Genomic DNA, 18,723 nt, shown 5'->3' on the forward strand with positions numbered 1-18,723 from the left:
AACATTATAGATATGGAACCATACAATATATACAATTTTGTGTCTGTTCTTTCACACAAGTTTTTATTTGTAAGATTCCTCATTGTTGTTGTGTATAGCTGTCCTTCATGTGTTCTCTGTGTTGCATATTATCCCATTCTTTATCTTTCCTTTTGGTGATAGTAGTTTCTAGCTTGTGCTCTTATAAAGAGCCAGTGAGTGCTGCTATGAACATTCTAGCACATGTCTTTTAGTACATGTAGGTATGCATTTTGTAGGATATTTCCTGGGAAGAGTAATTGCTTGGTCATAAAGTAGAAGTATGTCTAATACGTACTACCAAACAGTTTTGCAAAGTGGTTGAACCAATTTGCACTCCCAACTTAAGAATATGAGAGTTTGGGTGCCTGGGTGGCTTAGTGGGTTAAGCCTCTGCCAGCGACTCAGGGTCCTGGGATCAAGTCCCACATCGGGCTCTCTGCTCAGCAGGGAGCCTGCTTCCCTCTCTCTCTCTCTCTGCCTGCATCTCTGTCTACTTGTGATGTCTCTCTGTCAAATAAACAAATATAATCTTGAAAAAAAAAGAATATGAAAGTTTGGTTGCTCCACATTCTGACTGTTTTGGTAAGAGTGTTACTGGTTTTACACTGTAATTTTGAGTTTCTCTAATGGCTAATGAGGCCGAGCATCTTTCTATATGCATATTGGCTGTTTGGGTGCCTCTTGTATAAAGTATTAGTTCAAGTCTTTTGCACTAAATACATTTTAAATAGACTTTCATTGAATTAAGTTTAGGGATTGGCAATACAATTATTCCAACTATAAACCAAGGCTTGTTTAATAAAGCATCCTTGGAACTGGGCCTTAAGAATGTAAGACTGTGCTGTATTATTTGAACCCATCATAACTATTTTTTCTGCATCCTCTTCTTGTGTGCAAAGGATGAATCTTTGCTAAGTAAATATTGTTGTTTGTTTCAGTCCCAATCAAGATTGTGACAAATTCTTCCCTCTGGCAGAGATTGACCCTGCCTTCCACTGAGGACAGAGATAGTCCTGAAGGAGTTAGAAGAGATTGTAAATCACAGAATTCACAAGGTCAAGGGCATGAGACCATGATATACAAACCTGGGCTCTTTTCTCTCTAATACACATGCACATGGGCATGAGTGTGTGCATGCAGACACACACACACACACACACACACACACACACCTCAAACAGCTTACCCTCTTCCTTCTGTACCTTAAAGACTTCACCATCTTTGGACAACCCAGTGGGAGATTGTCCTAATTCCTCTACCTCTTCACACCACCTCTAGCCAACTGAGTTAAGTTTTCAATTTAAGGGATGTACACTGTCTCTCTCTGTGTACCAGATGACTAGGGACAGGGTGGAGTGAGGAGAGGACCCCTCACATCTGGTGACCCTCTGGCCTTTGGAGCAAAGACCAGCTGGAGCCCACTGACACAAGCATACGAGCCTCAGTTACACAGGGACTGTGCTTTCCAGAGAGGCAGTCAACATCCCTGCTGACCACAGCCCATCTGCTCTTGAGCTGGAAATAACTACATCTTTCTGGTCAGAGATTAAAGCAATCTCTGGACCAGTGATCCCTGCTGAAGAGCAACCCAAAGAAAATGATGAACAAGTTGTCACTTTGCTGAGATGCTCATCAGGATGTCCCTGGCATAAGATTTGCCGCAGAGACTGCTAAGAGGTAAATCCTTCCTCGGGACCTGCTGTGATAATGACATACAAGACCTGAAAGCCTGCTACATCCACCCCATGCTGAAGACATGAGAGGGCAGAGGTTCTAAGAGGGGTCTCAGCTACTTCTCCTTGGAGTCAAGGAATTCTTTGACCTTTAGAATTTCTGAAAATGAGAATAAGAGTCTCTTCCTTTGTCTAATCTAGAAGAAAAGGAATTTATATAGTTTTTTAAAAAGATTTTATTTATTTATTTGACAGAGATCACAAGTAGACAGAGAGGCAGGCAGAGAGAGAGAGGGGAAACAGGCTCCCCACTGAGCCGAGAGCCCAATGCGGGGTTCGATCATGACCTGAGCTGAAGGCAGAGGCTTAATCCACTGAGCCACCCAGGCGCCCCAAGAATTTATATAGTTTTAATGCAAACCTTTTATTGAACTTGAACATACACATAGTGTACAAATCATAAGTGAGCAGCCCATGTGGCCAGTATTCAGATAGAGAAAGAGAATATTACCAGTACCCTACAAGACCCCTCCACCCCTGCCTTATAGCCACCAATGATCAAAGGTCATTGTTATTCTGTTTTTGAACACCATCACATTTGTGCTCACATTTGTCAGCTCTGCTGTTTCATATATATCCTGAGGCAGATTTGGTTTAATACTATCACAATAAATATCACAATGAAGAGATTTAAATGAATTTGTGGTTTCCCAGGGCATATGAAAGTGATGTTTACAGTATTCTGTAGTCTGTTAAGCATGAAATGAGATTATGTCTATCAAAATGTACATACCTTCATTAAAAACACTTCATTGCTTGAAAATGCTGCCCATCATCTATACTTTCAGTGAGTCATAATCACGGATCCCAGATGACTGTCACAAATATGATAATAAAGTTTGAAATATTGTGGGAATTACCAAAAGGAGACACAAAGACACATTGCAAGCAAATGCTGTTGGAAAAAAATGGCACCCACTGCCTTGCTCGACATAAGGTTACCACAAACCTCCCATTTGTGAAATATGACACACAGTATCTGTGAAACACAATTTAAAGCAAAGTGCAATAAAATGAGGCATGCCTTTATTATAGTTCTCATTGCTCGGTGGTATTCCAATGGTGAACATATCATTGAGTATTGATGGAAATTTGGTTGTTGCTTTTTTTTTTTTTTTTCCAATTTAAGGCTATTACGAAGTAATACTGCTCTGAAAATTCTTGTATTTGTCTGTTGGTGAAGATGTGTATGCATTTCTATTGATACAGTAACAGAAGGCAGTTGCTGCATTCCAGGGTACACCGATATTCTGCTTTAATCAGTGCCAGTTTTTTAATGTGGTTGTACAACTTCCACTCTACTATATCCAACAGTGTATGAAAGTTCCAGTTGCCCCATGTCCTTGTTAATACTCAGTTTGGAATGAAATATAAATTTATACATTTAAAAATTTAAATCTTATTTAAATTTTAGCTATTCTGGAGTACATGATGAAGTTCATCATAGTTTTAATATTAATTACCCTGATAAATAATAAAGCTGAATACATTTTCATGTTTATTGGCAAGTTAGATAACTTCTTTTGGGATGTGCCCATTTTTCTATTGGATTGTTTGCTTATTTTTTTATTGTGTTGTAGGAGTTTTTTATATATTATAGCTATGAGAACTTTGTTGGATGTATTTCAAATATTTTCTCCCATTTTGTGGCATGCCTTTCACTCTCTTAATGGTATCTCTTGGTAAACACAAATTTTAAATATTTCTGAGAGCAATTTCAACATATTCCTTTATGTTTAGCACTTTTTACATACTGTTTAAAAAATCCTTGCCTGTACCAAGTTCTTGAAAATGTTCTGTTTCCTTCTGAAAGCTTCATAGATTTTACTTACCCCTTACATTTATATCTAGAATCCACCTGGAAATGATTTAAAAAAAAAATACATAGATTATTTTCCAGTCAGTTTAAAGAGAAATTAGGTTAAAAGAAGCAGGTGACTTGTCTTACTGACTTTTTTTTTTTTTTGCCCTTAATATTCACTCATTAGGTCTCCTTGAATTTTATTTTTTATTTTTTTAAAGATTTAATTTATTTATTTGTCAGAGAGAGCACAAGCAGGGGGATCTGCAGGCAGAGGGAGGATTAGGCTCCCCACTGAGGAAGGAGCCGGATGCTGGACTTGATGCCAGGACCCTGGGATCATGACCTCAGCTGACGGCAGATGCTTAACCAACTGAGCCACCCAGGCACCCATGTCTCCTTGAATTTAACAAATGATTTATAAGCCCTTTAATTTGTACTATATAACTATAGTTATAAACTAAATAACTTAGTGAGCTAGCATAATGTCATAGAAGACAAAGCTCAGCCACATGGCCTAGAATATTTTAGAATTAATGTTTGTGAATGGTGTGAGATGGGAGCCTATATTCATTTTTCTCCCATGTATATGTCCAATGGACCCAGCACCATAACTGGAAAGATGATTCTTTCCTTACTGTACTTTAATATAAACTTTATTAAAAATCAGGCAATTGTACATATGTTTCAGGACTCTCCATTCTGTTCTACTGATCAGTATATCAAGCCTTCCATTTATATCTCACTGTCTCAATTTCTATAGCTTTGTTTTAAGTCTTGCTATCTCATGACATAAGTCCTTGGTTTTTTTCATCTTCAAGATAGACTTGGGTTTGTTTGTTGTTACTATTTTGGCTTTTGCCGTACCATATAAATTTTAGAACTGACATGTCAATTTCCAGAAAAAAAAAACAACAACCCTGCAGATACTTGATTGGAACTATACAAAAGTACAGATCAGTTTGGAGGGATTTGACATCGCCACAATATTGACCCATGCAATTCATGAACATGGTATATCACTGCAATTATTTAGGCCTTCTTTACTAGTTCTTCTCTTGATAATATTTTGTAGTGTTCAGTTTAGGGGTCTTGAACATCCTTACTAGATTTGTTCCTAGATAGCAACTCGTTTTTGGTACTATTATAAATGGGGTCATGATTTTAGTTTATTTCCCACTTGCTTGTTGCTGGTATATGAAAAAAAACAATTGGTTTTTGTATATCAACCTTGAATTTAATGATCTTACTAAATTACATTATTAGTTATAATAAGTTCTTTTGGATTTTATGTGTACATCCTTGTGCCTTCGTGAATCATGTTTTTGTTTTCTTCTTTTTCAATTCTTATAATTTTATTTCTTTTTCTTGATTTACTGCACTGACTGGGACTTCCAGTACATCACTACATAGAAGTACTGATAGAGGAGGAAAGTTTTCAATAATTCACCATTGGGTAAAATGTTTGCTAGAGTTTTGTTTCGTTTTAGATATTATTTATCAGATTAAAGAAGCTCCCTTCCTTCCTGGGTTGCCTATTTTTTTTCTTTAAATCATGAATGAAAGCTGAATTTTTATCAAGTTTTTTTTCTGTACCTATGGAGATAATCATATGATTTCTCCTCCTTTTTCTGTCAACATGGTGAACTACTCTGACTTTTTAATGTTAATCCACTATTACATTCCTGGAATAATCCCCACTTTGTTGTTACGTATAATGCTTTTAATATATAGCTGAACTTGAATTTTAAACGTTTTGCTTAGGATATTTGTTTAGGATATTTTGTTAGGATATTTTGTATCTATCTCATCTTTTTTTTAATGAGAGAAATTATTCTTCAATTTTACCCTCATTTTAATATCCCTATATGTTTGGTTTTAAGGTTATGTTTCTTATCCCCTCCCTTTTCTAGTAATTTGGCACCTCTAAGTCTCTAATGCCCTTAAATAAATGTTTTATAGTGCTTTATTCACATCTTTTAGATGTACTCCACAAGAGCACAATTCGTACATAAGTTACTTCTTCATGAAAGAGGCACAAGTGAGGACTATGTTAGCTACTAGTTTTTAACATTTATTTTTTAAGATTCTAGTATATTACTACTGGATTAATGAGTTTCATGGGTTTTGGTGCTCATTTATAACTGTTTCAGCTCTTCTTTCATTCATTCATAACTTTGAAAGGAAGTAAGATCTATAAAAGAAGGCATCACATTTTTGTTTTTCAACATACTAATCCTAACATTGGAAAATAGTGTCTGGTAGGGCATCCAGATGGCTCAGTCAGTAAAGCGTCTGACTTCATTTCAGTTCATTATCTCAGGGTCCTGGGATCAAGCCCTGTTTCAGGCTCCTCATTCAGTGGGGAGTCTGCTTGTCCCTCTGCCCCTCCTCTGCTAATACACACTCTCTCAAATAAATAAAATCCTTTTAAAAAGAAAGAAAATAATGCCTGGTGTTATATAGGGCCCAAGAAAAGTATCGAATAGATGAATAAATGCACATAAATGATTGTCTCAAAAATGGGTTAAGCAATCCTGTCTGTAGGCCTTTGGACAAAAATCAAGTAGGGTCAAGAGATGAACATTTCTCCTAAGGTTAATGATCTACCTAAAGCTAACACAGCCTGAATCCAATAGGGCAGAGGTGCCATCTGACCTCTGAGTGGAGCAAACTCTGAAAATGTCCTATGTACAGGAACAAAGTCATATTGCAAAGGAAGAACATCCAAAGCGCTAAAGCCATCTCTGTTGCTTTGGCACAACCTCTCACAATAGCAGAGCAGAAGGTAGGAAATTATATTTTGGGAAACAATTTAAAGACTTCATGATGGCCTTTGGAAAATTAGGAATTTGTAAATTTTTAAAAAGATCTTATTTATTTGACACACACACAGAGAAAAATCACAAGTAGGCAGAGAGGCAGGAGGCAGGGGCAGGGGGGAAGCAGGCTCCCCACTGAGCAGAGAGCCCAATGCGGGGCTCAATGCCAAGACCCTGAGATCATGACCTGAACTGAAGTCAGAGGCTTAACCCACTGAGCCACCCAGGCACCAGGAATTCGTAAATTTATCATTAACTGTGTACCAGGCACTGAAATAAGTGCTCTTAAAAATATTAATTTATAGTAACCCTATGAGTAGATGCTATTATTATCCCTGTTTCGTAGAGGAAGAAAGTGAAGCACAGAGAGATTAAGTAACTTGCCCAAGGTCAGGCAATAGTACCTGTCAGAGCCAGGATTCAAACCAGACAGCTCACTTCCATGGTCCATGGTCTTCCCCATGTGGCCTCTGGCGTTTGTCTCTGGAGCAATTTTACTCTCTTCTTTCCAAGGGCCTTTGAGGTAATAAAGACAATTTTTGAAGTGACCACACATTTGTGAAGTCCTTGCCAAGTTTAGATTGATTAGGTTGGTACCAGTTGCCATAAAAGTTGAAGCTCCAAATCTCAGTGACTTAACATAATAGAAGAAAGCCCAACTGGCAGCAGTGGTGGTGATCTGTTAGAGGGGCAGGGGTGAAGAGTTCACCTGCCCAGCTCTGGTCAGTCATTCAGAGATCAAGACTGAGAGAGTCTCTGCCATTTGCAACATGTGGCTTCCAAGCTTGCCCTGTGCATTGACATCCAGAGTAAGGAAACGTGGGAGATAGTACAAGAGGTTTTCATGGACCACTTCTACCTATATTGTTTTGGCTATAACTCAGTCACATGACTTCGCCTAGAGTGGATGAAAACTGCAATCCCTCACTGGACAGCATCCCAACAACGACACACACCATGAAAGGGAAACACACATCTTGCGTCTTTTATCTCAGTTTGAGTTCCCACAGAAAACAGGCTCTTAAATAAGACTTTTCAAGTGTTTTATTTGGTAAGTAAAGAAACACAGGTAAGAGGACAAGAAAGGGAAAAGAAAGCATCCAAAGCCAGATATGGTTTACCTCTGGGAACCAGAGTAGAGTATCCCAATTGAGAAGTTTGCAAATAAGAGTCTGTGTACACCTGTCAGTCATGGGTCATAATCTCACCCTCTAGCCTACTGTGTAGGTGGTAAAGCAGACTCCTGGCATCAGAGAATGTCTTTATGCAAAAATACACAGATGCTGGCAGTTGGAAGTTTGTACTTACACATTGAAGGGATATGTCTGAATCACTAAAGGTCAGCTACAATCTCTCTCAGAATCGACTTTATGGCCCAGTGACATATGGACTAAAAAGACAAGTTGCTTCATCCTCCTTAGCCCTGCCCAATCACATACCTAATACACAATGGTGGGGCAGGAACAGAATAACTAAAATAAAACTCTCTTTCAGAAAGGGGAGGAGTAGAGACCCATAGCTGTTGCTAGTCAGGATCAACTTTGAAGTTCTACTAGGCAGTATTAGGTGGTTCCTCTGCCTGATTAGATTCAGATTCTGCTTTCTGAAAGTAGATTTTTGATTCATTGCCCTCTCTGGCATCTCCCTCTGGGAGGGTCTTCCTTCTCCATTATCTTCTCTAGCTACATCTGGATTGGATATTGAGGAGTTTGAGCTCCTCGGGGGCTGTATGAGTTTTCACCCATTTCCTACTGTGCAAGCTTGAAGACTGTCAAAGTTTGATTGCTCCAGGTTTCTGGCTGCCTTCACAAAGCGACTATCTGAAAACCTTAGTATCCTTTGTATCTCTTTGCTTCCAGTCAGTCCCATGTATTAGTCATCAACCTTGAACACAGGACAAGGGGAAGGCCTGACTGATTAGCCTGGTGAAGATACATGAGACACTTTTAGAGCATTTTTTACTTCCACAGATAGTAAAAGAGAATAAGCCAAAGGTGCCAGTTCCCCAGCTCCTTGTCCCACACACCAAAAGGGATGACACTGAAAGAAAACAGCTGAGGACCACAACCTGAGTTGTGGGGAAACCCATCACCATGGAGCCAAACGTAGACAGCAGTCAAGTGGCTCTGTTCTGAGGGGATGGTGCAGAAAGCCCCATTTGTCATCAGAATATGGGAGGCTATGAGAAACTATCCATCACCTTGTTAAGGGAAACAGAAGGACAAGTGAGAGGTACCTCTGAGCTAGCAGCTGCACAGAGGCCTCCTATCCTCTCATGTTCCAGCAGGATCACAAGGTGTTTGGATGTGGCACCACCAAATATGCCACAATTCCAAACCCTTTCCTATATGCATACATGCAAAATTGCCAGGAAGTCATGGCAGAGCTTTCCCCCTACAGTAGTAGCCCCCCACACAGTTCTCCCCTAGACCAACTTTCAAGCCTGGCTGCTATCTTGGTCACACATCTCTCTCTCTCTCGGTTGATGGTGCCTATCCAGCTTGGGTGGTACAACCATACTCTCAACTAGATCCTTCCCACATGGATAGGTTGACATTTGTTTTGACATTTGTTGTGCAAAACCTCTCTCAGGTTTATCTCTTGTTTTTATGGCCCAGATGTAGGCAGCCTTTCCAACCTTGCAAAACCCTACATTTTTGGATTTTCTTAATTCCCTTTTATTTTTCACATACAAACAAACAATTCTTCTCTGAGTTTGTCTCTTTCTTATAATACCTAATTAAATGCAGCCAGTAGCAACATGTGTCACTAAGATTCCATTTTATTTTCTTTCCCATGCACCTCAGTAGACTCAATACGCTTATGCTTTACTTTCTAAGTTACCGAATACAACAATATTTTTAAAGATTTTATTTATTTATTTGACAGAGAGAGACACATTGAGAGAGGGAAAAAAGCAGGGGGAGTGGGAGAGGGAGAAGTGGGCTTTCTGCAATGCAAGGAACCCAATGTGGGACTCGATCCCAGTATCCTGGGATCATGACCCTCGCCGAAGGCAGACACTTAATGACACCCAGGTGCCCCCGAATACAACAATTTAAACAAATGTTTTGCCACTGCAAAGATGGTTTCTGCAGCAATCAAGATCATTTACTAATCTCATTTTTAAGATATAATCCCTATCTTTATCCATTTACTGTACTAGAAGCTTAAATATAAAACCCTATCCCTCAAAGAAATACATACTTTTAGTTTATTTATTAATTTGCAGAAATCTTATGTAGCAAAATATAGTAAGAAATACTCATATTTCCTCCATTCATATTTTAAAAGTAACTATTTTGTCATATTTGTTTCTTGTGTTTTTTCATTCTACAGACAGTTAAATATCAAGTTCCCTTTAATCCTACACCAAGTAGGGTTTGGAATGTCTGACTGTAGATGACAGAAGTGCCCAAGAAGCAAGAAGATGACCCTGAATGCCATAGAAATGAAGAGAAAGTTAATTCTGAACCTCATCTTCTGAGGTAGCTGCCTGTGGAAAAATCACAGCTATTCCCCATTTTCACCAAAACTTTCATGGACCACAACCCATATCACCACTTTCATTCTTTCCTCAGAGATTCTTTTCAGGGAAACTTTTATGGGCATCAAAATCAGCTGGCAGGTCTATTAAAATAGAATGCCTGGGGCGCCTGGGTGGCTCAGTTGGGTTAAGCCTCTGCCTTAAGCTCAGGTCGTGATCCCAGGGTCCTGGGATCGAGCTCCACATCGGGTTCTCTGCTCAGCGGGGAGCCTGCTTCCTCCCGCTCTCTCTCTGCCTCTCTGCCTACTTGTGATCTCTGTCTGTCAAATAAATAAATAAAATCTAAAAAAAAAAAAAATAGAATGCCTGGACACACGTGCAGAGTTCCTGACTCAGCAGGTCTGAGATTAGGCCCAAGAATTTGCATTTCTCACAAGTTCTCAGGTGATGCTGATGCAGCCAGTCCAGGCACTACACTGGATTGAGAAATACTGCTCTGTTTTTCCAAGATTACGTACTTCAGGGACAGATCCAGACCCTCCCTGCCTATGTAGACACACAGACAGGAGAACCTGTCACCTCATCTATTCTAAAGACAAGATGGACGCCTCCGCTGTTACAGTCAGCTGGCTGAAAGCTAAAAGGTCGAGCTCATTTTCCCCCTCTTCTTCGTTAGAGCAGCGGGGACTCTTCTCCTATCCTGAAGCCTCCACTTGGCCCAGAAGTGCCAGGAATGGGCTCCTGCCTCCTGGGGCAGAGAAGGGCAGGCAGCACGTGGCAAGGAGTAGGGTGGTGTGTCAGGAAGGGCAAGGGGCTTCCAGTCACACCACCTCTTCTCAAGCCCAGGGGCAGCCACTCCCTGGCTGATGGCCCTGGGCCTCACTTTCCCCATCCACACAGGATAATGACGCCCACAGCCTAGAGGACAGCTAAGAAGAGTAAATGGGAAGAGTGCAAGCAGGAGTCCTTGGTGTCTGTGAAGAACCTCACAAACAGTCTTTATCACCACAGCTTTGTGACACATCTGCTCATCCTCCTTGTTTTTATTTTATTTTCTACAACTCTAGTCACTTTGCTTCATTTTTAAGATTTTTCTCACCCTCTCCCCAACGATGGCCTTTACCTTTGAGCCCCAGTGTTACTGATGCTGACTCACCTGCCACGGGTGTATTTACACACGTAGACCCACCTGTAGGCACTGAAAAGAAAAGCAATCGGTATACAGGCCATTAAGCTCTCATACTGCTCAACCCAAAGTCATGAGCTTCTCAGTCTCAAGAGTGAGGAATGAAATAAGAAACACCAGCTAAGCAGTTTGTCACTGGTTCTCAACAAGCCAAGATTCTGCAGGCCCATTTAACCCCTCTCCCTGACCTTTGCCTTTAGACATTAGGTTCTGCCCCAGAATCTCCCCAACACTCAGGGAGTTGCAGAGAAAGAAAAGGAGAGGCCCTTTGAAGAGGGGCAGAGACTACTGAAGATCTTGACAAAGATCCTTTGCATTGGCTGTCTGATTCAAGCCACCCTGACATCTTCGTTCCCTTCAGAGCTCTGGTTTGTGGTAGGTGGTGCTCATATTCCGGTTATATTAGAGGTAAAAGGACCCTGTCTGTGGAGTCAAAGACTTGGATGCAGTTCTAATTCTACCCCTTAAAGCGTGACCTCACATCATTTAACTTATTGAAGCCTCCGTTTTCACACCTGTAAAACGGAGATACTACGATTTGCCTCATAGAGGGGTGATAATACATGGTTTCTCACGTACTGCCTGGCGAATGGCAGGTGTAAAATACTGATTGAGGAAACCTAATTTTCCCTGGGGCTTCATTTTTCGATGTGTTAGGACCGCGTCTAAGGTACTCCTAGCCCGCTGCCCCATCCCCTGAGCCGTGAGCACTTACTTGGCCTACTCCCAGCGGGGCCCAAGCAGCCCCTTCAAAGCCCTAAACCTGGGCAACCCCTAAACCTATTGGCGACAGTGCCACTCCCACCGCCCCACCCCCACCTTTGACATCTCGGCCCTCCTCCCTCAGCTGCGGTCCGCCTCACTTCCGCAGGAAGAGGCGGGCGAGTCCGCGCGCTTGGCGCGAAAGTCGGTTCGCCGCATCGGCGATTTCCGGGTTCGGCGTTTGCTTCGGGTCGGGGGCGCCGCCGGCTTCGGCGGGTGTGCGCCGGGCTGGCGCCCGACCCCAGCCACCGCCCAGCAGGCCGCGTGCCCCTCCGCTCGCCTCCCGAAGACCCCCCCCCCCCCCCCCCGGCTCCACCGTGGTGAGTGAGGCACGGAGAGAGGACCCAGCTCCCTCCCCACCCCAACTGGGTGGTCGCGACACCTTCCCTGGCCTTCGGGGCCCTTGTTTCCCGCCCGTGTAACCGGCCTTCGGACCGGCGGGTGGGACTTTGACGCCGGACCGGACGTGGCTGCGGTTGGACCGAGAGCCGGGCCTCTCTGTGGCAGCTGGCAAGCAAGAGCATTCGGCCTTCTGGGGGCATGGCCTTGCTAACCGGCTTCCACTTTTCCCATTAAAGTCCGTTTACTGAGGGGTGAACAAACGTCAGGGGCCGTGGACAGTTTCGTTCGTGGATCCTTGAGCTAAGTGCAATTGAATGCCCATTGGCTTAGGGGTCTTAGAGCCCCATAACAAAGGGCCCGAATGTATTCAATTTAGGGACATTAATTTTGTTCTCTGATTTGCCAGGATTGGTGGTGTCATCTTTTTCCCTGACTTTGCCCGCATTCCAGCGTTTCTTAGAAACTAATGAACGAATCCATGGACAAGGCCTTGTCCTTGGGCATTGTTGTCTGCACAGAAAAGTAGACGCTTTTAATTTTGAACTTTATACATGATGTGTTTTGTCCTTGTTAATGGTTCCTTTATTTTGACAGTTCAAAAATGTCCAGAAATGACAAAGAACCGTTTCTTGTGAAGTTTTTAAAGTCTTCAGACAATTCCGAATGTTTTTTTAAAGCACTTGAGGTAAGAATAGTTGAAAATGCCTTGTTTGATGCTGTGAATTCATTTTTTTAGTTTTTAGTGTTTTCGATTTGTTGGACTCTATGTCTTAGTAATTTATTTTCTTACTAGTTTTATTGTAATGGACATTAATATAGATGTGTCATTACATACTTTTGGATTGATGTAAATATATCATTATAATGTATTTTGGGGAGCATGAAGTCTATTACTTTTTTTTAGGATTTTATTGGGTAGAGAGAGGTGAGAGATCACAAGAAGGGGGAGAAACAGGCAGAGGGAGAAGCGGGCTCCCGGCTGAGCAGAGAGCCTGATGTGGGGCTTGATCCCAGGACCCTGAGATCATGACCGAAGGCAGACGCCTAACTGACTGAGCCAGCCAGGCACCCCATTATGACATTTATATTGAAGTTCGCAAATTTGCTATTCTTGGAAATTATATTGCTTTCTATGTCTACTAACTAGAGTAGACCTTTGTATGCTGAAGAAATTTGAATCTGTTATATACTGGTTACACTTCATTTTTTTTGTAGTTAAAAGTATGTTTCACAGTGTACAGTGTAATATGGAAAGATGTGGGGGGCATTGTAGAGCCTTGCTACTTACAGACCCCAGCAACATCAGTAGAGTTGGAAGTGTAGAACCTTGGGCCCAACTCAGACTGACCAATTAGATTCTGCATTTTAACAAGATCCTCGGTATAATTCCTATATATATTAGAGTTTAAGAAGCACTGTTGTAGCAGGTTTTTTTTTTTTTTTTAAAGTTCATTCAGCAAATAATTACTGAGTGTCATGACCTGTTAAGCACTGTTGTAGTACTTGGGATACATTGGTGAGCACAGCAGGGAAAGACCCATACTTTCTCAGAGCTTACATTCTGTTTTAGCAGGAGGACCTAGACATAAATCAGGATAAATGAGTAAACTGTATAATATGTTACATGGGGCTCTGTGCTATGTGAAGAGAAAAGAGCAAAACAGTTTAAGGAGTTCTAAAGGATGTTTGTTGTGGGAGAAGGGAAGGTTACAATCTTGAGTGTGATTGGTGAAGGCTTTATGGAGAAGATAAGTACACTTGAAGGAGGTGGGATGGTTAGACATGTGAATGTCTGAGGAAGAAGCTTTCAGGCAGAGAGAACAGCCATACACAGGTCCCTGAGAAAGTACTTGGAGTGCCTCCCCAACATACAGTGTCGCTGTAGTGTAGTGAATAAGGGTTGGGGGAAGAACATTAATGGGTGCTTTAGAGAGTAAGAGTAAAGAGGTCATGTAAAGAGCCTTGAGAGCCATGGTAAGGACTTCGACTTTTTCATTTGAGCAAATCTGATTGAAGTGAGGGATCAAGTCAGGTGAAGACTGGGAAAATATTTAATGGAGTGAGAACAAGAGCAGAACCTCTAACGAGTTTATGCGTGGCTTGTTCCAGACCTAGCAAGAAACAAGAAGTGACTAGAGAATGGTAAGCAGGGGAGAAAAGAGGTAGAAGGTTAGAGTGGGGAGATAGGCAGGAGCCAGACTCGTGACCTGATTTGTATCATTAAAGAGATTACTAGTTGCTGTATGGATAATAGATTTAGGGCAAGGAAAGGAAAAGGAACCACTTTGTAGACTTCTGCAGAGGTCTAGGTGAGAGATGATGGTAGCTTTCAATGGGAGAAAAGATTGGATTAGAGATGGATTTTTGAAGATAGAGTTCATAGGACTTAAATACAGGTGAAAAATTTCAGGTGCACTCTTTCATTTTTTTTCTTTCTTTCAGTCAATAAAAGAGTTCCAATCAGAAGAATATCTTCAGATCATTACAGAAGAAGAGGCATTGGAGATAAAGGAAAATGACAGGTCGCTTTATATCTGTGACCCTTTTAGTGGCATTGTCTTTGATCACCTCAAAAAGGTTTGCTAACTTTTCGTGTGTTCCTTCTATAGTCTGATTTTTGTTGTTTTTGCTTCAGTGGACATAAGTTCTTTACTGACCATGAGATATTATACAGATTATGAATATAGAAGAATCTTTTGGTTTGGGAGACCAGAATTATATTTTTAAAGACTAATCGTGTTATGATAGGCTTTTCTTATATGTAATTTTTATATTTTTATTAATTAATTTTATATTTCAGGATATATAACTTCTCTTAGCTTAAGTCAATGATATAGTAATAAAACACTTTATTGACAGAGTTCTGCCGTACTTAAACTCAGTTTGATTGCAAGATTTTCCATAAAAACTTGGTAAAGACCTCAACATAATGCTTGGTTATTTACTGTCTTTCCTATGTGCTCTTTCACATGCAGTTTTCATACCTATACCTTGTAGAGAGGGTCTGAAACATTATATGCCTAAAGGAAGCATTTTGGGGATGAATATTGCTGATATACCAATGAGCCATCTTATTTCTTTTTGTTGATTCCAGAGTCTACTGACTCATTACTTTTTTGGTGTCTGGACAAGAGAGAAGCATTGAAATAAAAGTAAACTGGCTGTAATTCCATCCAGATTACAAAGAAGTGATTCTTGTTTGAAGGAGAAGAAAACATAGAAGAGTAGGTAGATGCAGTATCTGCACAATTTATGGAAGGTCTGTGCCCACCTTTGCGAAAAGCATTGTTGGTCTACCCTCCTTTTGGAAATAACACACCTTGTCAGATAGAATCAATAGCATTAAAAACAAATTTTCCTATGATTGAACAAAAAGGTAACAATAATTGTTTACTGTGCGCATCTTTAAATCAGTCATGCCCTGGTGACTTTGGCAACCATATGCTTTTTTAGATCTGACTTGAATGTGCTGATGTTGAGCAAGACTGTCAACTTTTCCTAACTCAGTTATCAGTGAAAATAAAAGGCCATTTTTTAAAAAAAAATTTTTATTTATTTTCAGCGTAACAGTATTCATTGTTTTTGTACCACACCCAGTGCTCCATGCAATCCGTGCCCTCTCTAATACCCACCACCTGGTTCCCCCAATCTCCCACCCCCTGCCCCTTCCAAACCCTCAGATTGTTTTTCAGAGTTAAAAGGCCATTTTTAATAGCCTTGTAATATCTTTGAGAAATACTTACTTGGAAATACATTGAGTTAAAGACAAAGTATTTAAAACACAAATGTAGAAACTGCCTAGGATTTTTGTATGTTTGTGTGACAGAATAGGTATTTTAGAAGGGGTTAATTAGGCTCTTAAACTTTTGAACTGCTTGGTTGGCTGGATACTTCATTTAAAAACTATATGGATTTTCCCAATTATTATAGCATAAGTCTGTTATTCCTATAACCTATCATTAAGACTGTTTGTTTCTGATATTAAAATTTGATGGTGGGATGCCTGGGTGGCTCAGTGGGTTAAGCTGCTGCCTTCAGCTCAGGTCATGATCCCAGGGTCCTGGGATCGAGTCCCGCATCGGGCTCCTTGCTCAGCAGGGGGCCTGCTTCTCTCTCCGCCTCTGCCTGCCTCTCTGCCTGCTTGTGTGTCTCTCTTCCTCTCTGACAAATAAATAAATAAATAAAATCTTTTTTAAATAAATAAATAAATAAAATTTGGTGGCAGTTGTGATTGAATGTGGCTCTTAAAGCTTATTTCTTTTGATAGCCTGCATTAATTGCCTGTGCATTTAATGTGTGGTGTCTCTGAGAAATTATATAATGGTCCTTATTTTGTCTTATAACAATTTAGCGGTGCTCATCAACTTCTGTAAAGAATTGCTAAATATTGAGGCTCCTGGCTGGCTCAGTCAGTTTAGCATCTACCTTTGGCTCAGATCATGATCCCAGGGTCCTGAGATCGAGCCCCACGTTGGGCCCTCTGCTCAGCAGGGAGCCTGCTTCTCCTTCCCCCTCTGCCTGCTGCTCCCCTGCTTTTGCTCTCTCTCTCTCCCTCTCTTTCTCTGTCAAATAAATAAATAAAATCTTTAAAAGAAAAAAGGGAGGGGGCCTGGGTGGCTCAGTGGGTTAAGCCTCTGCCTTCAGCTAAGGTAATGATCCCAGGGTCCGGGGATTGAGCCCCGCATCAGGCTCTCTGCTCAGCAAGGGGCCTACGTCCCCGCCCCTCCCCACCCTGCCTGCCTCTCTGCCTACTTGTGATCTCTCTGTCAAATAAATAAATAAAATCTTAAAAAAAAAAAAAAAAAGAAGGGATTGCTAAGTATTACAAAATGTAATTTTATAAGCGAGAGGTCTTTTCCTACATACTAAACTTTCTCCCTTTTTTTGTAGCTTGGCTGCAGAATTGTTGGCCCTCAAGTAGTCATATTTTGTATGCACCACCAGCGATGTGTCCCAAGAGCTGAACATCCAGTTTATAATATGGTTATGTCTGATGTAACTGTATCTTGTACAAGCCTGGAAAAAGATAAAAGGGTAGGTACTGAAAGGAATATCATGATCAATATATTTATCTCCACACTTAATCTTTCACTGCATAGGAGACACTTTGAAAGACCTTGTACTCGGTGTTCATGACTTAAGGTCTGTATACACCAATGTATAGCTTTTCTATTTTAATGAAATAGAAATAGTGGAATCTGTTTTATTGAGAACTACTTGAAAGAAAACTCTCTTTTTCCCCTTTTTTCCCTGAGTTTGAGTCACATTTTTCCATAATAGGTGGTTAATCTTCTTTTAAAAAATGTTGATGGAGTGCCTGGGTGGCTCAGTTGGTTAAGCTTCTCACTTTGGCTCAGGTCATCATCTCAGCGTCTTGGGGTCGTTGGGCTCTGAGCTCAGTAGGGAGTTTTCTTCTCCCTTTCCCCCAACTTGTGCTCACGCTCCCTCTCTTGCTCACTTGCTCTCTAATACATAAAATCTTTAAAAAAATTATTTTAAAAAACGTTGAGAGGTAGAATGGGCTGTGGGTTTAACATTTGCTATGAGGAAAGAAATGCTTTGACAATGCTAAAAGAGAAAATACATATTTTTATATATAATGTGTATAATTAATATTTTTAAATATATATATGCACAGTATATTATAGAAGCAACATAGGTTAATAAACTCATGGAGTTGAAAGGAACAACTATATGAAAGTAATTATTTTAAAATTTATGTATAATTCATATTTATTTTTATCCAAAAAGTAATTTGATTATTTAACTTTATAGTGGTGAGAAACATTTGTGCCTTCAAGTTAACAACAACAAAAGATATTTGAGTTTTTGTATAAAAAAATGGAAGAGGTATTGTTTGCTTTGGTATTAATGTATTTTCTTTTGGGTTTACAGGAAGAAGTTCATAAATATGTACAAATGATGGGTGGACGTGTATATAGAGACCTTAATATATCAGTAACTCACCTTATTGCAGGAGAAGTTGGCAGCAAAAAATATTTAGTTGCTGCAAATCTAAAGAAACCTATTTTGCTTCCTTCTTGGATTAAAACACTTTGGGAAAAGTCACAAGAGAAGTAAGAAAGACATTTATGTGTTTTCTAGATTTGAAAAAATGATACATTCGATCATTTTGGCATATTGTGGGTTGTTACAGGGGAGGTTTTATGTTGTCCTTTTTTGGGATTTGTTATTCAGGGACCAAAAAAAATGGGGTTATTACTCTTCACTGAAAATAAGCATAATCTGCAAGGTCTCATCAAGGTATAAGTTGATAAGTAGAATAGGCTTTTGATTTAATACTAGTTACAAGGTAAGAAATGCTTTGACAATAAAAATTGCTTTCAGCAGTAAATGCCTATAAAATAGTTGAGAAGATCACTGTGGCAACTGTTGTTCTTAAGTTGCATTATCCTTCTACTACTGTGCTAAGATGGAGAGTAAATTAGCCATCTTGACAATTGTATTCCCTCACAAAGGTGTCTATGTAAAGTTGAATATAAACATATGTCAGCCATTAGGATGTGGTCATTCAGTAAATGTTTATCAAGTTCGTTTTATGTACCTGG

At 40.3% G+C, this 18,723-nt stretch overlaps 1 protein-coding gene across 1 annotated transcript in view; it reads left to right on the forward strand.

The window, feature by feature from the left end:
- The first annotated feature begins 12,116 nt into the window (after positions 1-12,116).
- Positions 12,117-18,723, forward strand: part of TOPBP1 (DNA topoisomerase II binding protein 1) — a 54,141-nt gene continuing 47,534 nt past the window's right edge. The window contains exons 1-5 of the mRNA XM_032869260.1: positions 12,117-12,132; positions 12,749-12,839; positions 14,597-14,731; positions 17,045-17,188; positions 18,050-18,231. Of these exons, the coding sequence (XP_032725151.1) occupies positions 12,756-12,839; positions 14,597-14,731; positions 17,045-17,188; positions 18,050-18,231 (545 nt within the window). The 5' untranslated portion in view covers positions 12,117-12,132; positions 12,749-12,755. The remainder of the gene's footprint in view (positions 12,133-12,748; positions 12,840-14,596; positions 14,732-17,044; positions 17,189-18,049; positions 18,232-18,723) is intronic.

The sequence above is a fragment of the Lontra canadensis genome, unplaced genomic scaffold, assembly GCF_010015895.1.
Source record: "Lontra canadensis isolate GAN:19392208 unplaced genomic scaffold, GSC_riverotter_1.0 scaffold38, whole genome shotgun sequence".
Lineage (NCBI taxonomy): Eukaryota > Metazoa > Chordata > Mammalia > Carnivora > Mustelidae > Lontra > Lontra canadensis.